Source organism: Equus przewalskii, chromosome 2 (genome assembly GCF_037783145.1).
Source record: "Equus przewalskii isolate Varuska chromosome 2, EquPr2, whole genome shotgun sequence".
NCBI lineage: Eukaryota > Metazoa > Chordata > Mammalia > Perissodactyla > Equidae > Equus > Equus przewalskii.
This window is the reverse complement of record NC_091832.1, coordinates 105,355,526-105,376,835: the sequence shown is the minus strand read 5'-3', so window position 1 is coordinate 105,376,835 and position 21,310 is coordinate 105,355,526. Positions and strand designations below refer to the sequence as shown.

General features: G+C 40.7%; 2 protein-coding genes across 9 annotated transcripts in view; one reads left to right on the top strand and one right to left on the bottom strand.

Moving 5' to 3' along the window:
* Positions 1-711: 711 nt before the first annotated feature.
* On the bottom strand, positions 712-4,655 carry LOC103567126 (centrin-4). The gene is made up of 5 exons (XM_008543748.2): positions 4,433-4,655; positions 3,032-3,178; positions 2,513-2,641; positions 1,731-1,868; positions 712-1,517 (listed from the first exon to the last, which is right to left on the bottom strand). The coding sequence occupies exons 1-5, from the start codon at positions 4,574-4,576 to the stop codon at positions 1,428-1,430; spliced, it is 648 nt and encodes a 215-aa protein (XP_008541970.2). The 5' UTR covers positions 4,577-4,655; the 3' UTR covers positions 712-1,427.
* A 40-nt stretch (positions 4,656-4,695) lies between these two features.
* The window catches only part of BBS12 (Bardet-Biedl syndrome 12), a 67,972-nt gene continuing 51,357 nt past the window's right edge, over positions 4,696-21,310 (top strand). For 6 of the 8 annotated variants that reach the window (XR_011537209.1, XR_011537210.1, XR_011537211.1 and 3 more), the window contains exons 1-3: positions 4,703-4,896; positions 12,567-12,633; positions 14,460-16,587. Coding sequence is in view for 4 of the 8 variants with exons in the window: in XM_070609144.1 (XP_070465245.1) it covers positions 14,470-16,587 (2,118 nt within the window). In the remaining 4 variants the exon portion in view is untranslated. Of the gene's footprint in view, positions 4,897-12,566; positions 12,634-14,459; positions 19,510-19,772; positions 19,875-21,310 lie in introns of those variants that run through there. The other 2 variants (XM_070609146.1, XM_008543749.2) reach the window with 2 other exon arrangements.

The window sequence follows — 21,310 nt, the reverse complement described above, 5'->3', positions numbered from 1 at the left end:
GAAAGCTACATTTTCTACAAGCCTTTCGTGCTCCAAAGACCATTACTTGGGTTTAGGAATTTTGTGTCCAGCAAGTAGCATCTGTCACCCATTATCAGGAACAGAAGTCTGAACACTTCTGCCCATTGCATCTTGGTAACAGAGTCGCCAAGGAAAACACAATGCAGTCAGTACTGGAAGGAACAGTGCTTTGCTCATATAGAGGAGACAGCAAGATCAGCTTCAGTAGAGAGTGTTGGTTTCCCATGGCCAGCAGTTCCCTCCCAGAAGCCAACGCAGAGCAGTTGGCCTGCTCACACCCCTCTTGTTGCATAGCAGAAGACCCCATCCCCCGCCTGAAGTGGACTGATAGAGCAGTGGGGTTGGCCAGGTTTCATATGACATATATGCTTAAGCAGAACAAAGTACACATTGAGCCTGAAACAGAAAAAGATATTCACAGACAAGGTGACAAGTCCAGCACAAGCTATAAGGACTCTCTCGGTAAGCAAGGGTTCTAGTCCCAAAGCCCATTCTTATACAACCCAGTACGAGTCAAAAGACTGCACACAAGAGACTGCCTTTCCCAACAGTTTGGCTCTTTCATAGAAAACAAATAAAGCTAAATTACAAGAGAGTCATAGAATTGAATGACCTAGAAAATAGGCACTTAATTATCCTGAGAGTTTTTATCCATAGGGGAGCAGCATAATGAAGAATAAGGCTACAAGATTTAGAATCCATGTTTTATTTATCTATGGGCAATTCAACAATTTTTAAACTTAAGTTCTCCGAACTTTAGTTTTCTCACATGTAGTAAGATGGAACTAATACTACCAGCTTCCCAGTTGTAATATATAAACTGAGATAACATACGTAAAATCTCTAGCACCTGTCCTAGGACAGAGGTATTAAATAAATCCAAACTTCTAGGGTCAAACTTACAGGGAAATCTGGGTGATACAAATGCTTTGAATTTCTTTATAAAAAGAAAATTAGCAAATGATGTAGTTTCCAGTTTTATTTAAGACTTTACATATCTGAATAACTTACTAAAAACCAAATGCTCATCTGTTTTTAAAGAGTTGCACAAAAGGAAAATAATAGGGAAAGTAATGGCTTGTTTGCCAAATTCATTTCGATGTGGGGCCAATTTCATTAAACTTAAAAAAATTCTAAGTCTTTTGACCCTGGGACTCTAAAAATAGCAGTTGGAATTAATACTGTTCTTGGATTCATGGTTCCAAAAAGTCATTTACATTTTCTTTGTTTCATGATGCTGTAGATTTAACAACATATTGGTAGAAACATGTAACTACTCACATGGATTAAACATTAAGAGACCAATTTGTGTATATAAACTAAAAACTAAAAATGAATACATTCAGATATTATGGAACTGTATAACAAATGTAATTTGTTCACTTTACAGAAGGAACAAAAAAGAATTAATAAAGAGTGGTCTTTTTCATTATTTTCAAAAATTCTTCCTCATTTATTCCTCCATCCCCGTCACGATCAGCTTCATCAAGCATTTCCTGTAAAACGAAATGTTAAATATGATATGTGAAATCTATAAAAGTGAATAATGATATAAATGAATGTTCAAATACATACTCCAAACCAAATTTTATTTTAAATGTATTTATGAGTACAACTAAAGAATATAACTATAAATTATATGTTACATATGTTTTATGTTATATATGTTTTGTATGTTATATACGTAAATTTTAAAAAATAACATCTACCTGAAGTTCATCATCTGTTAAATTTTCCCCTAGTTCCTTAGCGACCCTCTTGATGTTGGTTAGTGTTATGCTTCCAGTCCCATCATCATCAAATAATTTGAAAGCCTTCAGTATTTCTTCTTTTTCATCTTTCTCACTCTTTATGAAAACAGAAACAACTAAATGTCATTAGTCTTTCATTTATCCTATCAAGCTGGGTCTACAGCAGCAACGTACCAGGTAGCTGAGCTCTGACTTTATGTACTGCTCTGACTTTTAACAATTATTCCAGTGCACTCACATCTGCCCATCCACGTATGTAAACTCAGGGTTTATTAAAGCGGAAGAGGCACAGGGTGGTAAAGAGAATGTATCTCTTATTAACTCCAGTAATTGAGATCCATGACCAAAAATGCAAGCTCCAAGAGAACAAGGAGGCTGTCTCATTCAACGCTCCCTAGAACAGTGCCTCGCCAAAACAGACAATAAATGTTTGCTGAATTCAAGGCTTCAAAATGCTGGCCCCATTCTGTCTATCTAGCCATGTATCCTCATTCATGGGAATGAGCCATGTCCATCAGCCATGTAGCCATTATTTCCTAATGAAAAACCTCTTCTCCACCCTGGACAGTCTTCATTACTACCCCGAAAACATCTTTATTTTGCTATTCCTATCAATCTAAATCCCACCCATCTTCAAAGACTGAGCCAAGTCTTCCTCTATGAAACCTCTGATTGCTCCAGCCAAAAAATGTAGGAGGCTACTGCTTGTATTTCTTTGAAAAACAAAATCACTAATGTACCATTTTTACACTCATTATGGCAAAAAAATCTTCAAAATTAATGGTGCCAGTTCCTTCTGTGTCGATTTCAGCTATCATTTTTTTAATTTCTTCTTTCTTTGGTTCAAATCCTAAGGCTCGCATTGCAATCTGAAATAGGAAGCAAACAAATTATAATATGCCACAATCTCATTCCTAGCTTTTAAATGACTTATTATTAATTACTAGATTCTCTCTTTTTTATACAGACTAGGCATAAACATAGAAAGTCGGTGAACAGGCCTAGGTTCCAATCCTACTGTGCCATAGGATAGGTCGCTGTCACACCCCGGACTTTGGCCTACTCATTTATAAAACAAGAATAAAATGTTTTACAAGGTATTGTTTTGTTAGTGCAGGGCAAGTGAATACACCAACAGTGTAGGTGTGTGCACTGAAGAGACTTTATATCAAGCTTCCAGAAGACTACTGTTAAAGACTGAAAAATTGCCACAAATGATAGTTTTTAAAATGTTTTAGAATTAGAAGCAATTTCAGAACCTTCAACTCTTTCACATCTATGGTTGCAGACCCATCAACATCAAACAAATCAAAGGCCTCTTTAATTTCTTGCTTTTGGGTTTCATTCAATTCAATTTTTGCTGCTCTTTTCCTCCATTGGTCTGAACTTGTGTGGTAGCTGGATGCCTGTAATAAATACACACATGGGTGAAAGATAAACTATATAACTGGAAAAGTTACCAGAGCCAGAATAATTGATAATGAACTAATTACATCTAATAAATAAACGTATCCAAGCATCCTATTCCCTACTATATAATGAAACTCAACAACTTGCCCCTTTTCCCTTTGCTAACATTTGTGCTTTTAGTTATTGATATCTTGATGGAAAGCCTGGTTCTTCTTTACTAGTTAGGTTTTTCCTTAAAACTGGTGCCTTTTGAGAGGGAGAAGAGGCAAAGGAAGGCATGCTGGAACAGTAGATGGTGTCATGTCAGAATACAATTAGCCTTACTCAATCCGTCTGAAAAGTGGTCGTTTAAGGAATATTTACCTTCATATATGCCTATATGTCTCACAATAAAATTTGTTTATTTTGTGGGATATGCTTGATTGGAACATAATATCCTTTTCACCTTATTCTAGCATACTCTTCTATATTACAGAGGCTGAGGAACGAAAAAGTAGATTTTCCAAGTAAAAAACTACTCCAGGGATCTAGATAAGAATACATGTCGGGCCATCCATCAGTATCCACCGTACATTTGGAAGCTAGAGGTCACCTTCCTGCTATTTGCCATTTCCCGCTGGCAAGCAAGGCCATGGAGTTACTCCTGGGGTTATTCTGCAGCCTCATTTTGGTATCCTGTCTCCAGCTTTGAGCTGAGAAGCAGTGGGGGACTAGACTCCTTGTTCCTGTGTACCAGTCGCCAGCTTCACGTGCAGGTGTTGGCTGTGGCAGCGGCAGATGCTTGATCCCTGGACTGCAGACACACTGGTGCGGTCCTTGACTAAGCAGTGCCAGCGGCAGCCTTCAGATTCCCCACTTCCCCAGCACTGGCAGAGTTTGTAGCTCCGCCGGCGAGTCAGTTTTCAGAGTTCAGGACATCTTTCCTAGAGGTCCAGGCCGTCCAACAGTTCTTAAGCATCTTAATCTCTGTATTCAATTCCTCTCTGGTTAAAGAGTGGTTTCTGTGTTCAACACGGAACCTATTGCAGACTGTTGCTATTAGCAGTTGATGGGGTGGATGAGGGAAAAAAGGAAGAACCCCTGTTCCCCAGGGAAAATGCGCTTCTATTTGGCTACGAGAGGAGGCGTTACTGACGACACTCGAGGATCACGATAAAGACGCGAATAAGACATATCATAAACTAAACAAAATTCCTTCCTTGCTCCGAGGGGAAACCAGCCCCAGCGGGAGATTACAGCCTCGCACTCACCATGGCCCCAGCCGGTGTCCGCAGCTTAGAGCCCGGACCCCACCTGCCGCCCCGCAGCCCAACAGCAGCCTCCTCCGCTCCGACGCCGTTGCTAAGGCCGCTCTCGCAGACCTCTCGTTCAGCCCCGCCCACCCGCGTGCACATACTGATTGACAGTTATCCCATCCAATGGGCAGGAGAAAAGGCCCTTGAGGCCAGCCCCCTCACTCTTCTCTCTACCAATAGCCTAACGCTGTGCCTTTTACTGCCTACAGTTAAACGGAACTTCCCGTCTGGTTTCTTAGCGACCAGGTCCTCAGCCCCGGCCCGCTTGCTCCTCTTCGCACATGCGCAAACTGCGTGCGAGGAAGGAGTGGGGCGGGTCTTCGCCCCGGCGCCTTAGGGTGGTTGTGCCCGCCGGATGCTCGTCTGGTGGTGGGAAGCCCTGGACTGGAGCCTCCCGTGGGCATGGAAAACAGACCGAGGTTAGTAGGGAGGTGCTTCCACCGACTGCTGTCTTTGGTGAAGACGTAGGGAGCCCTTGTTTGCTTTTCTGACCTCTTAGGGCCGGGAAAGGATGAGAATCTAGGGCCTGGTAAGCCTGGGTGTATTGGTACAGCTTTGAGCGGAGAGGACTGCTCTTTCCATGAGCCTCCACAGTGCCTGGCTCTTGGCCTTTAGCCACTTCCCTCCTCCCTGGTTCACAGGGATTCTGGCCTGGAAGGCAATGGCATTTCTTTATAGGAGGGGCGTGGTGCGGCGATGTACTTGGAAGGAGGTGGGTGAGGGGGCAGGATGGGTCTTGGGATGCCCTTGAAGCCTCACTGCATAGGAAAGAGTTTTGACCAGGATTGTGTTTATTTGTGGGGTAGGACTTTGGCCCCACCCCTCATCACTCTCAGACATCTACCCGACTCCTCGCTGACCACTCTCACCTCCAGCCATGCCATTGGCTGAATCCCAAGATCTCAACCCTACCCGGGCGTAGATCCGCGCTCTTGAGCCACACACAGGTGGCCTGATAATCCAGCTGACTCAGTAACAGCCGAGATTCAGATGCCCAGACAGCCGCTGTAAACCAGCGCAAATTCTTGTCCAGAGAGCCGGGCTTGCTGGCTCTGCCAAGTACTGAATCTGGTCATGGACCGACTAAAGAGTGGGGGAGAAGGACTGAGGTGGATCTTTCACTTCCTAGTAGGAATGAAAAGGTGATAGTCTCTTGAAACTTACAGATCAAGACTTTTTGTGACTCCTGCAGTGCCTTCTCTAAATACTTTATTTTTTAAAATCAGACTGGATTCTCCAGCAATGGATTCAGGAAGAACATTAACTTTCACGTGGTCTTTTTCCTTTGTCTCACTTATCTCATTGAAGTAGAGCAGGAAAAACGTGCAAAGCACATTCTTGAAGCAGTCTCCCAAGTCGCTGTTCCTACTTTAGTAAGTAGGAACGTGACACATTTTCCAAAACCATCATGCCATCTTGTTCGCATTATGTCCCAGGCAGACACCCAAGCATTGTAATAATTGATTTAAAAAAACTCATTAGGATTCTGGAAAATAGGTGAGGTTATCCTAATATTAGAAGTGATTTTTCCGTATAAAGTTACCCCAGTGGAAATTAATAGGATGCAAATTCAAGATATTTTGTGTATTAAGTAAAATTTTCAGTCTCTTAATTATAATATATTGATTTTTCAGGCCATTAATCTCACTTGAAAAATTGCTCTTGATAAGTTTCAAGGACATACACTTCATCTTTACTCCTAATATTGAAGGGATTTCTGAGACCCGGAAATGAATAAGTGACCAAATATGTAGAACCAGATTCTAATTTCTAGGCTCTCTTGGATCAAGTTTGATCTCATGTTAATTAAAAGGCTGAATAGTATGTTAACCTGCTTTTATATCACTCTATGATTTAGGCTCTTATATTTGGGATATTAACTTCTAGTAAAAGTGATTTTTTAATTATAGGCTCAGATTGCAATTTCTAGGTGGCAGATAGGAAGTACTCAGTCCTAAAAAATAGCTATTACTAATCTAATCGTACTATAGAACATTGATAATAATAATAATCATCTAGGAAAATATTAAACACGTTAGCACTCTTAAATCTCCCAAATTTATTTATACTCTCTACGTGTCATGTACTATGCCAACTATTAGGTGAAAGGAACTGAGTGTAGAATATAAAGATGAATAAAAGCAAGGAACCCACAGATTAGTGGGGGAGATAGGCAGAGACATAAATATAGTGTTTTAAATTCAGGGTGCTAAGTGCTATAGCAGATCTGTGTAGAAAGTGCTTTGGAAGCACAGGAAAGAGATGCTACTTCCCAGAGCACTGGAGAAGGCTGTATCAAAAATGTGGCCTTTGCCTTTGGTCATGAAAGATGTATAACATTTGCCAAGGTGAAGAAAGGGTAGGATATTCATATCAGAGTTTAGCATGTGCAAAAAGGAAAATGAATGTATGTTCTAATGTGTCAAAATCATGGGGTTTCTAAGGAAAGGTGGAAGATGAGTCTTTTAAATTGAGATCAGATTATAGGACATCTATGTCAACCTAGGGAGTAAAGACTTTATTTTCTAATAGATAAATAGACGTTTTTAGGAAGTGGAGTGATTAGGTTTGTGCTTTTCAAAGATAATTCTGACAACCATGTGAAGGAGGAACCATTTTGGAAGCAATTAAAGGGCCTCAACTAAGGCAGTTCTGAAAAGGATTCCTGCCAACTCTAAGAGTAGTTGAACCGTAAATTTATGGTGGAGGAATACTGACAGTGGCGTGTGTTTAATCTTGTTTCAGTTTTGTACTTAAATCTAAGATAACAAATATAATGAAAACCATTCATGCATTCAGTCATCAAATATTTATTGAGTGCCTGCAGTGTGTTAGACTATATTCTTGTATGTGGAATGTCTCAGTGGCTAAAATTGCCCTCCTGGGAGTTACATTCTAACAGAGGGAGATAATCAATAAATAATAAATAAATAAGTAAACTATGTACTATTTTATAAGGTGATAAGTGTTATGGAAATGAAGAAAGTAGAGCAGATAAAGGGAATCCAGAGTCTAGAGGGAAAAGAGAAGTTTGCGAAGTGTTAAATAGGGTGCTCAGGGTAGGCCTCATTGAAAAGGGGGAAATTTGAGTAAATATTTAAAGGTGGTGAGGCAGTAGATTTCTTGGGGAAGAGCATCCCAAGAAGAGGAGCCTTTCAACTGGACAGAAACACTAAGGTGGGGAGCATAACTTGCGTGCTCCAGACATAGAGAGGAGGGCTGAGCAGAGGGTCAAAGGGTGTAGTAGTAGGAGACAAAGAGGGGCCAGAGGCAGGAGTGCACATGATCAGGGCACTGTCAGGACTTTGACTTTCACTCTGAGTGAAATGAGAAGGCTTTGCAGGATTTTAAGCAGAAGAGTGAAAGGATCTGAGTTAATTTGTTTTTTGAGAAAGATTAGCCCTGAGCTAACATCTGCCGCCAAGCTACCTCTTTTTGCTGAGGAAGACTGGCCCTGAGCTAACATCCGTGCCCATCTTCCTCTGCTTTATATGTGGGACGCCTGCCACAGCATGGCTTGACAAGCGGTATGTAGGTCCGCACCCAGCGTCCAAACTGCCAAACCCTGGCCCGCCAAAGCGAAACATGCAAACTTAACCACTCTGCCACCAGGCTGGCCCCCAAGATCTGAGTTGTTTTTTTTTCCTTTTTCTCCCCAAAGCCCCCCAGTACATAGTTGTATATTCTTCGTTGTGGGTCCTTCTAGTTGTGGCGTGTGGGACACCACCTCAGTGTGGTTTGATGAGCAGTGCCATGTCCGCGCCCAGGATTGGAACCAACGAAACACTGGGCCGCCTGCAGCAGAACGTGCGAACTTAACCACTTGGCCACGGGGCCAGCCCCGATCTGAGTTAATTTTTAAAAGGGACTCCTGTGTCAGACAAAGAAGTAAAGTCTTTATTTTCCAAGTTGGAGATTTTTAGGCAGTGGAGTGATATGATTAGACTGCTGTCTGGGGAATAGACTGGAGATAGGCAAACTCTTAGTTTTGGTGATGGAAAAAGCTAATCATAACTGTCAGAAAATACTAATTTTTTTAAAATGCGACTCCTGAAAAGCATTGCATGTCTTAGTATTCTAAACCAAGTACTTTAGACAAGACTAGACATGATCTCAGGAAAAGAAAGCTGCTTCTGATGTCAGAATCCCACTGAAATAGTCTGACTGTGCTCTTCTATTACACTATTAACTTCTATTAACTTCAAACTTAATAGCTTAATAGGCTTGCTGGCTTAATAGCTGGCAAGTAAAGTTGTTAGTGATCTCAATAATGAAACAGAACTCTGTCTGTGGAAAACACTGATGCTGATGTGTAGCAGAACAAGAATCAGATTGTGTCAGTTCAACGCCAAGAACACTTGCCAGAGGTGCTTCTCGTGTTTGAAACTATCTGTTGCACCATCCCTCCCCTGTCTTTGTCTTGTTATACTCAGCCTCTTAGAAGATGAGGGATTCTTGTTTGAGTTTTTATTTTATGTTAATTATAGTGAATTGTAATCTCATCAAATAATAATTTGGGAGCTCTTCTAAATTTAGGAATGCTAAGACTGTTTTTTAAAAAAATTACTGTTGAGGGGCTGGCCCCGTGGCCGAGTGGTTAAGTTCGCGCGCTCCGCTGCAAGCGGCCCAGTGTTTCGTTGGTTCGAATCCTGGGCGTGGACATGGCACTGCTCATCAAGCCACGCTGAGGCAGCGTCCCACATGCCACAACTAGAAGGACCCACAACGAAGAATATACAACTATGTACTGGGGGGCTTTGGGGAGAAAAAGGAAAAAATAAAATCTTTAAAAAAAATAAAAAAAATAAATAAATAAATAAATAAAAAATTACTGTTGAAACTTGGAATACAGTTTTCAAATGCTGAAACAGATCTCTTGCATAATTATTTTGATATTACTTTTATGTGACTTTTTGCTCAAAGATTAGTTTTGTCTAAATGATTTCATGCCTTCTCTGGGAAACCTTTTTTCATATAATTAAATACAGACTAAGTTTGAAAAAGCCCATGACTTTTTCCTTTTACTCTAAATTCTCTATGAGTTTTCCACTCATACAGTAATATCTTGTGATTTAAGTATAGTATAGAAAGGAAACCATAAACAGAGACTCTGACACCTAAAAGAAAAAATGGGCTTATCCATATTAGGGGTATGAACAAGGCTTATGAGAAGGCAGAAAGGCTTAGAAGTGGGAAGTGCAGTGGGAGATTCTACAGAAGAGAGGGCGAATTACCATCATGCTGAGTAGAAGGGCAGCCAGATGGTGGTATTGGATAGTAGTTAACAGCAGGGGACTTTGGCATTAGACAAACCAGGGTTTTAGCCCATATTCTTTTACTAGCTATGATGTTTTGTATGTTACTTATCTGTTCTTTATTTTCTACATTGTTAAAATAGGTTAGCTCTAGTACCTACCTCATATTGTTGTTGTGAGGACTACGTTATATAATGCATGTAAAGTGCCTCCTACTTAATAAGCTCTCAAAACCTGTTGGGAATGAAAAACAAAAGCAAAAATCCAGTCTTGTCTTTTCAGGCTTGTCTTTTCAATAAATTATTCTGGAGCAACTGGATATCCGTGAGGGAAAAAATAACCCCTACCTCACACAAAAATCAGTTTCTGATGAATTATAAACATAAATATAAAAGCCAAAACAAAAAAAACAAAGTTGGAGGACTCATACTTCCTGACTTCAAAACTTACTACAAAGCTACAGTGATCAAAACAGTGTGGTCCTGGCTTAAAGATGGACATGTAGACCAATGAAATAGAATTAAGAATCCAGAAATAAACCCAAACATCTATTTCCAATTGATTTTTGACAAAGGTACTGAGACCACTCAATGGGGAAAAGAATAGTCTCTTCAATGAATGGTACTGGGACAATTTTATATCCATATGCAAAAGAATGAAGTTGGACCCCTACCTCACACCGTATACAAAAAAATCAACTCAAAATGTATCAATGAACTTAATATAAAATATAAAATTATAAAACTCTTTGAAGAAAACATTGGGTTAAATCTTCATGATTTTGTATTTGACAATGGATTCTTAAATATGACACCAAAACCATGAGCAACAAAAGAAAAACTAGACAAATTAGACTTCATTAAAATTAAAAATTTCATAGGTCTAAGTATATTGTCAAAAAATAATGGAAATATAACCTATAAAATGAGAGAAAATATTTGCAAATCATATTTTTATGAGGTTCTAGTATCTAGAATACATAAAGAACTCTTACAATTCAACAACAAAAAAAACACAATTTTAAAATAGGCAAAAGATTTGAATAGATATTTCTCCAAAGATAGTGTACAAATGGCCAACAAGCACATGAAAAGATGTTCAATATCATTAGTCATTAGAGAAATGTAAATCAAAACCGCAATGAAATATCACTTCACATCCAGTAGGATATCTATTATTTAAAAAGTAATAGTATTAAAAAATAAAACAAAACAGACGATAAGTGTTGGTGAGTGTACTGGGCTGAATAGTGTTCCCACCTAAACTCATGTCTACCCAGAATCTCAGAATATGATTTTATTTGGAAACAAGGTCTTTGTAGATGTAATCAGTTAAGATGAGGTCATAACAGATTAGGATGGGCCCTAAGTCCAATGACTGGTGTCCTTTTAAGAAGGCCATGTGAAAGGGAGGCAGAGACTGGAGTTATGCTGCCAAAAGCCAACGACCTTTAGGAGCAACTAGAAGCTGATAGAGGCAAAGAAGGATTCTTCCCCAGAGCCTTCAGAAGGAGCATGGCCCTGCAAACACCTTGATATCAGACTTCTGAACTCCAGAACTATGAGAGAATAAATAGGTATTATTTTTAAGCCATCCAGTTTGTGGCAGTTTGACAGTAGCGCTAGGAAACTAATACAGCAAGGATATGGAGAAATTGAAGCCCTTATATATTGCTGGTGGGAAAGTAAAGTGGTTCAGTTTACTGTAGAAAACAGTTCCTCAGAAAGTTAAACATAGAATCACCATATGACCACCCCTAGGTGCGTATGCAAAAGAGTTGAAGACAGGTACTCCAATACTTGTACGCAAATTTCATAGTAGCACTATTCACAATAGTCAAAAGGTAGAAACAAGTCCATCAACAGATGACTGGATAAGCAAAGTAATACATCCATCCATCCATCCATCCATATGGTTGCGATGGAATGTTATGCAGCCATAAAAAGGAATGAAGTACTGACACATAATACAACGTGGATGAACCTCAAAAACATTATGCTAAGTGAAAGAAGCCAGACCCAAAGAGCATGTATTGTGTGATTCTACTTATGTGAAATATTCAGAATAGGCATATCCAGAGATGGAAAGCAGATTGGTGGTTACAAGGGGCTGGGGAAGAGGAGAGTAGGGAGGGACCGCTCAATGGCTGCAGGATTTTTTGTGTGGGGGGGGGGGTTAATGATGGAAATGTATTGTAACTAGATAAAGGTAGTGGTTGTTCAACATTGTGAATGTACTAAGTACCACTGAATGGTACTAAAACCACATTAAAATGGTTATGTTTATGTTGTGTGAATTTTCACCTGAATTTAAAAGAAAGACTAGAGCCAGCACTGATGGCCTAGTGGTTAAAGTTCGGCGTGCTCCACTTCAGAAGCCCGGGTTCAGTTCCTGTTCCTGGGTGTGGAACCACACCACCCGTCTGTCAGTAGCCATGCAGTGGCAGTGGCTCACATAGAAGAACCAGAAGAACTTACAACTATACACAACTATGTACTAGGGCTTTGAGGGGTGTGGAGAAGGAAAAAGGAGGAAGATTGGCAACAGATGTTAGCTTAGGGCAAATCTTCCCCTGCAAAAAATAAAATAAAAATAAAATTTAAAAAAGACTAAAACCTAAAGCTTTGGAGGAAATATAGAAGAATATCTTTTGTACTCAGGGGTAGGCAAAACTTTTGTAAATAGAACCCAGAACGCAATAACTGTAAAAAGAGAAAAAAAAGATAAGTGAACTAGCTTGCCAGGCAGTATTAAGGGCCACTTGTGGTTTGGGATCATGAACTTAAAATGAAACCAGTTAGCATGGTTATGTGTGTTTTTCTGTTTATTTTCAGCTGCCCCAGGTTAAGCATGGAGTAGACAGAGAGTTGGATTTCATCAAAATTAGTGGAGATTTGCAAGGTAAGATGCAAATTACTTTAGATTTACAGGTAAGATGAACCAAAAGAGGTACAAGGTTTTGAGGGTGTACGTGCAAAGGAGTGATTGTAGTAACTGACAAATGGGAATTTAAACTGGGCGAGTAGAGAATTGATAAAAGGGGGTGAGTGGTGAAGGACAGCAAAGACATGGTAAGATCAGATAGTTGTAAGACATGAAGAGTCTCAGGATTGTTGAAGCTGGAGTCCTAGAGTATATTTTGGCTCTCTCTAGGATATGCTTGAGTGTGTCAGAGTTTTATTTTTATTTTACAGCGTTGAAAATTTCGCTGAGTTCAAACGATCATTATATATTTTCCTAGGCTGCACCAGCTTTTCTTCTTAGTCCTTAGAAACCTGTAGAGAGCTCCTCTTAAGGAATGGTTATTTGTGGCCGCCTGTGATCTCAAGGTCTGCCTCACACTGTGGTGCTCTTTAGCGTCAAGGCTGAATCTGCACCTTACAGAAACAAATTTACAGTGCTGTGGCCAGCATTAGAGGAAAAGCAAAACTCTAAGAGTTGTTTGCTTTTTGATATTTTGGACTTAAAATATTGTGATGAATGTTACTTGAAGAATTGTGAAGTCTTAGAGTTGGAGGAGAAATTTATATTATCTACAGTTTTAGCTTTAGTACTTTAACTGAGAGCTCATACCTCGCAAGACAGGTCCTTTTAGTATAGACAGCTGTTTAATTAGGGGGTACTTTGTTAAAACATTCTTTTTATTGGGCTGAAGTCTTTCTCTTGTAACTTCTTCCTATTAGTTTTAGATGTGAATTCTGAAATATTATGGAAAAAGTCCAGTTGCTCTTGAACTTCCCTTTAAATAGTACTTTTTTCCCCTTTATATTCTAATCAGTAGTTGAATTCATCCTCTTACCTCCATTCGTCTTCCTCATTTCTCAACTAGATAACTATAGAAGATGCTTAACTGGCCTCTCTGCCTCCAGTCTGGCACTCATCCAATCAGTTCTCTACACTGCTAGCAGAGTGGTAATAAATCCACAACACAAATAACATTTATTATTATTATTATTAATTATTGTAGCAAGTACTCATCAAGCACTATGTGCAGGCACTGTTCTAAGCACTATACTTGTGTACTCCTTATAATAGCCCTATGAAGTAGATTGTCTGTAATTATGCTCCTTTTTCAGATGTGGAAACAGGGCAGAGTAGTTAAATAACTTGTTGAAGGCTCTGCAGCTCGTAAGCAGTAGAGCCAAGTTCAAACCCAGACTTCTAGCTTCAGAGCACATGCTCTCAAACACTCCATCAAGCTCTTTCTTAATCTTCCTTACTTAAAACACTTGTGGTTCCCATTCTAAGATCAAGTTTGGCATGGCGCGTGATGCCCTTCATGATCCAACCCCTTTCCTCTTCTAGATCTTCATCTCCTGCTTTTCCCCACTACTTTCTTTGTATTCCCATAAAACTAAACTGCTTGTATTATCCCAGTACACTCTGTTTTTTCAAATATATGTGCATTTACTACCACCTCCTTTAACCTGCTAACCCTTTCAAATTATTCTTCAAGACTCACTTTAGGTATTACCTTTTTCTGGAAACATTGTCTGTTGCCTGCATGACCCACCTTCCCTGTTGGATGATGTGTTCCTCCTCCACACACCCATTCCTTTGTCATTAATATCATTATAATACTGTGTCATTGCACTGACCATATTTAATGGAAACTATAAATATCAGAAACTCCTCAAATGAGGGAACCATATCTGGTTTTTCTTTTGTAAGCATTTATACCCACGAGTTACACTGAATAAAGTTCCAAGTTTTTATTTTATTTGCAGATGATGATTCATGGTGATGGCTTGCAGAGTCATAAACAAAAGAAGGCACATGGGACTTCAACAACTCTCATCATTTGCAGAAACAGGAAGAACTTTTCTGGGCCCAGTAAAATCATCCAAATTTATTATAGATGAAGAGTGTCATGAGAGTGTGTTAATCAGTTCAACAGTAAGGCTTCTCGAAAGTTTGGATTTAACCAGTGCAGTGGGACAACTTCTCAGTGAAGCAGTTCGAGCACAAAATAACACATACAGAACTGGAACCAGTACTCTTTTGTTTCTTGTTGGAGCATGGAGCAGTGCTGCTGAAGAATGTCTTCACATGGGTGTCCCCGTTTCGTTAATAGTGTCTGTAATGTCAGAAGGCTTGAACTCTTGTATTGAAGAGGTAGTTTCCCTTGAAGTCCCTGTCCACCATGTATTTGACCATATTGACAACACAAAGACATTTTCTGGACTTGAAACATTTAGTGTCAGTTTGGGCCCTTTTCTACAAATCCCATCAGATACTGGTTTGATGCAGAAAGAGCATGATCTCAAAGATGTTGCCCCTCAGCCATTGACCATTCACAATCTTTCTGGGAGACCTGTTAAATCACCTCAACTCTTTAGGCCTCAGGCTAAGGTTGAAGCAGATACAAACATGTCACAAACCCCTCAAACTCTGAAGAACAGTCTGCTTGCAGACACCTGCTGCAGAAAGTCAGTACTAATCCACAGTAGGCATCTTAATAGGACGGATAATAGCCAGCAGATAAGCAAACCAGATGGATTTCTAGAACAACATGGTGCAGCTACACCCCAGGCTTACAGGTGTAATGATCTGGTAGAGTTGGAGGTGGGTTTGAGTCACGGAGACGACAGCAGCATGAAATTAGTAGAAGCAGCAGCACAGCTGCAATATCAGAATGTTCGTACGCAACAGGGCAGCTGTGCAATGCCGTTTATGTTTGACATTTCAAGAATCTTCACTTGCTGTTTACCAGGTTTACCAGAAAGTTTTTCTTGTGTCTGTCCAGGATATATCACTGTTGTATCAACATCCAGCACTACTCTGATCAAGGAATTGCAGAATCAGCCCATCCGGGTAGTTCTTATTGAGGGTGACCTCACAGAGAATTATCGCCACCTAGGATTTAACAAGTCTGCAAATATTAAAACGGTATTAGAAAGCATGAAGCTTCCACAAGACAGCTCAGAAGAACTGTGGATAAATCGTGTATTAGAGATATTAATTAAATTCAATGTGAACCTTATCCTGGCACAAGGAAATGTATCTGAACACTTAATTGAAAAGTGCACACACAGTAAGCGGTTGGTAATTGGGTCAGTGAATGGCAATGTGATGCAGGCTTTTGCAGAGGCTTCAGGGGCCGTACAGGTGGCCTACATTACACAAGTGGATGAAAACTGTGTGGGTAATGGGGTCTGTGTGACCTTCTGGAGAAGCATTCCCTTGGATGTTGTAGATACAGTCGACGGAATGGCAATCATGTTAAAAACAGAAGGGATTAATTTGGTTACGGTAGTGCTCACTAGCCCGGTCACTGCACACATGCAAAGCAAAGAAGATAGATTCTGGACTTGTGCCTCTCGCCTGTGTTATGCTCTAAAAGAGCAAAAGGTCTTCCTTGGAGGTGGTGCAGTTGAATTTTTGTGTCTTAGCCATCTTCAAATTCTTGCGGAGCAATCTCTGAGTAAAGGAAACCAAGCCTGTTCAGGATGGCTTCATAATACTTCCTCTTGGCTGGCCTCATCTCTGGCACTGTACAGACCCACTGTGCTTCAATGCCTAGCCAATGGATGGCACAAGTACCTTTCAACTCTCATATATAACACTGCCAATTACTCATCGGAATTTGAAGCCAGCACATTCATTCAACATCATCTACAAAATGCCATAGACTCTGGCTCTCCTTCATCTTACATCTTGAGCGAATATAGTAAACTAAATAGTGGAATTTTCAATTCAGGCATTTCAAATAAACTGGGACAAATTCCAAGAGTTTATGACATTGTTACACCAAAGATTGAGGCGTGGCGCCGAGCTTTGGATTTAGTACTCTTAGTCCTTCAGACAGACAGTGAAATTATTACTGGACTCGTACACACAGAGATAAATTCACAGGTGCCAGAGGGCTTTTTATTTTTGTAGTGTTATTGGCTAAGTCTTTGGAAAATAATCTTTTGTAATATATCATGCTAATAATAAATTTTCTAGTAGCCAGGTCATAGTGCCTAAAATGCCAGCTATTACCAAGAAGAAAATAATTGATATCTGTCAATAATTGTGCAAGCTCTGAGATTTCACTCTACTCAACAAGCTAACAAGTTAGCCGGTTACTATTTCATGGGATGCTATAGAATACATGAGACACTTGGGTAACAGACAGAGGACTTTTATTATTCACAGCAAAAGCAGAAGCCAGAGCTTCGTGTGGGTTTGTGTCAGTTCACCGTTTCTGTAAGTCCCACAAAAACAACACAAAGGGCCAATGATGGAAGCCTGCACACATAGTGGGTTGTGTTACTGAAGAGGAACACTGAGCTTGGGATATTCACCGCTTTTGTGGTAAGCAGAAACAGTCCTGTTCATTGTCCAAGGGGAGTTGTTACCTCATGCCTCAAGGTTGCTGAGTGTAAACACAAGCCTGGACTAGGTAAAGGTAGGTCAGGTCTTTGCATTCATGGCATACCCAGAAAGTATGCCGTGTTGCTCACAGCCCATAATGGATAGCCTCTTCCAACAATTCACTGTTTAACCTGACATGTTCTTGGCCAAACTTGAATTTTCATGTGAGTATGCCGCTCTTTTGGCTACTCTGATTAATCTGAAAAACAGGTTGTTTAGTCAATACCAACACCATTCAGTTGATCTCATATAGCAACTAATTAAGTCTGCTATCAACAGACTCTGAGCAGCAGGGTGAAGCCAGTCTGCAGTATTGACCTCAGTCGTGTCCCCCAGGGTCTTGCATTTAGTCAACTGTAAATTCCAGTGGGTTAGCAGGACATCTTTTTATTAGCCAGAATGTAGTCTAAGACCAATTTATTTTCCATTATGACCCACGCAAGGGAGCTTTGACTGATTTGCTGACCTTTGGTGTCATTACCAAAAATTATAGGAGGCAATAGATGGGCCAGGAAGCAACCCCGATCCCTAATGGAGAGATCTTCCATGGCCCATTTTCCCCACATACAAGCACATAATCCAATGGACTCAGGTCAGTCTACTTCAGGATTTGTTGTTAAACCTGATTTGAATTACCATTATATAGATTTGATTAAGTCACAAAGATAGTGTCACCCAGTAGTCGCAGCCTCAGTTTCCATAGGTGGCAAATTCCAAGGCCACTCAAACATTATGAGAAACATATGATCAGTCAGATTGAGACAAGGATGTCCTGGTTCCTGTATTTGCACATGTTCACCCCTAGGAGCTGCCACTGATGGCATCGTGTACTGCCTCCAATCCTGAATGAGTCTTAAGGTGTCGAGCCTTCTTTTTGGTGGTGGGCATCAAAGAGACAATATTTGTTTGACTCCCAGAGGGATTGAGTGCTATGAATCTGTCGAGATGGTCTCAAGAAACTTTACTTGGCAAATAGGGTTCTGAATTTTGTTGGGATTTGTCAGCCACTCCTACTGGTAGAGGTGGATAACTCCACAGTCAGGTAGATAGTGGCCACAATCAGGGCCATTAAGACAGGCTTCTAACTTGTCAATGACCAGATCATCTGTATAGTAAACATTTGGGGCATCAGAGCATAGAGGCACTGACACTAAATCCCAACCCGCTGATGGGTTAGGATGGGTGAAGGCTTGGTAGCGGATGGCAGGGAGTTTTCTCTACAAGTGGCAATGCTCTGAATGGGAGAATCTCCTCTGGCACTTTATGAGCATTTATAGTATAAGCAAATAACATCTCAATACCAATTATGTATTTTCATAACAAAAGTACATTGAATTGGTCTACAGGGTCATTTTTTCCCTTTACTGCAAAATTTGCTCCAATCCTATCAGTTGACTTTAGTCACTTTTCCCCCCATTGGGAATATGGACCAAGAAGTTTAACAGTTGCACATTAGGGCCTTTAAAAGCTGCCAAGAGATTATGTTATTTCCCTGCCTAGGAGCTCAGGAAGGAGCAGGGAGTGAGGGCGGCAGCCAAGGGGGCCCTGTTTTTCTGTTTTTTTGGCTTTTCACTTAGCTGTTGGTGCCAACTTCTCCCCTGTGCACTTCCCGGTATCTGGAGAGCACCCAGACTCCAGGGATCTTTCTTTTTGCCCCCCATACACCATGGCATCTCCTCAATGTCCTGCAGTCCTTGGTACTTTTGACTGCCCTGTGCCAATACCTACTTCCCCTCTGGGACTAGGGGCACCTGTATCTTACAGAGCTATAAAAGTTTGAGTCACTTTCTTCCCCATTGTTCCTCCGTCACACTTGGCTTTTTCCTTCAAGCAGCTGACGTCAGGGTAGAGGGTGAAGGAGGTAGCAAGAATTGCGGAGAAAGAGAAGGGCTCCATGCCAGTGAGCAAAGCTTTGAGTTTAGAGTAGTCCGCCCTTATCCATGGTTTCACTCTGTAGTTTCTGTTACCCGCTGTCAACAACTGTGGTTCGAGAGTATTACATGGGAAAAATCCAGAAATAAACAATTGATAAGTTTTGAATTGCATGCCATTCTGAGTAGCGTGATAAAATCTCACTCGGTTCCATCTGGGACGTGAAGCATCCCTCTGTCCAGCGAGTCCACACTGTATGTGCTGCCTGCTGGTGAGTCACTCAGTAGCCGTCTCAGTTATCAAGATCTGCTGTCACAGTTTCGCAGTGCTTGTGTTTAAGTAACCCTTATTTTCCTTAATAACGGCCCCAAGGCACAGGAGCAGTGATGCTGGCAATCCACATATTCCAAAGAGAAGCCATAAAGTGCTTCCTTTAAATGAAAAGGTGAAAATTCTCGACTGAATAAGGAAAGAAAAAACATCATATGCTGAGGTTGCTAAGATCTACAGTACTTTTATTACAGTATATAGTTATAATTATTCTATTTTATTATTAGTTATTGTTAATCTCTTACTGTGCCTAATTTGTAAGTTAAACTTTATCATAGGTATGTATGTAAAGGAAGAAAACAAAGTGTATATAGGGTTCAGTACTATCCACATTTTCAGGCATCCACTGGGGGCCTTTAACATATCCCCCATGGATAAGGGGGACTACTGTACTTTTGGATTTGATTGGCTGCCCAACTTGTGCTCAGGATTCTTATATTTTCGGTATACTCAAAGTTTTATTTCCTCATTGCTGACAGCATTTCTTTCAGCTTTGGAGACCTCTTGACTTAGCAGCCACTGGCAGATTTCTTCACAGCTAGGGCCCAGGGGCATGCATCCTTCCTCCTCCAGCCCCGAGGTGACTGAGCAACAACCAGGACTCCATCTAGGTGGCTTGTATAATCCTACCTCTCACTGCTTAGCCTCCAAACGTTCATCAACAGGTAGGACAGTGGGGGCCTCTGCTCCCTCCCCCTTTCCCACTAGTTGAGTGCAAGTATTCACTGTTGGATCCCAGGGAGTCTTATATCTCTTAATCCATCCCATTGGGGCCCTCATCTTTTCCAGAAAACCATGGCCCTGTCAGCCAAAACTGTCAAGAACTGTGCAGGGTGTAAGATGTTTCCGTTTACAAGCTAACAGGTTAGCCTATTAAAATTTAATGGGATACTGGCAGAAGACATGAGACTCCTGGGTCAGAGACAAAGGACTTTATAGTAGCCAAAGCTTCATTTTGGTTTGTATTGGTCCCCTGTGCTCCTAAGTCCCACAGGGATGACATAAAGAGCCCATGAAGAATTCCTGCACACAAGGTAGGTTGTGTTGCAGGAGAGGAACCCTGAGCTTTGGCGATTCACAGCTTTTACAGTAAGCAGAAGTAAGCCTGTTCTTTGTCTGGAGGGAGATACTACATCGTTATTCAAGATTTCTTACTGCAAACACAGCCCTGAGAAATGGCCTGGAAAAAGAGAGCTCAGTACCCAGCAAGAACATGCAGGGATGCTAAGAGCCCATGGCAGCCTGCCTATCTCAACAAAGTCTTTCTCTTTTGCTACTTAGCCATAAATTGAACATTATAAGGACTGAATTATTTGTGTGGTTTTTGGAATTGAATATTAGAAGAAGTCTAGGAAAATAATCGTAGTAGTAAGTAATCTACTGACTACCTACCATGTTCCAGCCACTGTTCTAAATTCTTTACATATTAATTTGCTAGGGTTGCCGTAACAAAGCACCACATATAGGTAGCTCAAACAACAGAAATTTATTTTCTCACAATTCCATTTAGGCTGGAAGACTGAGATAAAGGTGTTGGCAGAGTTGGTTTCTTCTGAGGCTTCTCTCCTTGACGTGTGGATGGCTGACCTCTCCCTGTTTCTTCACAATGTCTTCCCTCTGTACCTGTCTGTGTCCAAATTTCCTGTTTTTGTAAGGACACTAGTCATATTGGATTAGACCCCTCCCTAATGACCTCATTTTAACTTAATTGCCTCTTTAAAGACCCCACCTCCAAATCCAGTCACGTTCTGAGGTACTAGGGCTCAGGACTTCGTCAGGTGAATTTGAGGGGACACGATTCAGTCCATGACACATATAGTATCTCAATCTTTGCAACATCTATTTTCTCCATGTTATAGATGAGGAAATGAGCTTAGTAAAGTTAAGAAACTTGCCCAAGGTCTCACAGCTAGAAGGTAATAGACCTGGAATTTGAACTAAGATTTTATCTGGCTTCCAAGTCTATTTCTAAGCATTAATTGTGATATGAAGCTTTTTGTCTGTAAGGTAACAACAA

Excerpts from the sequence above, each read along its gene's own strand:
- LOC103567126 (XM_008543748.2), bottom strand. The coding sequence starts at position 4,576 with ATGTGCACGCGGGTGGGCGGGGCTGAACGAGAGGTCTGCGAGAGCGGC. Across the intron at positions 2,642-3,031 it reads TAGATGTGAAAGAGTTGAAG|ATTGCAATGCGAGCCTTAGG; the intron begins GTTCTGAAATTG and ends TTCCTATTTCAG. Across the intron at positions 1,869-2,512 it reads CCATAATGAGTGTAAAAATG|AGTGAGAAAGATGAAAAAGA; the intron begins GTACATTAGTGA and ends GTTTTCATAAAG.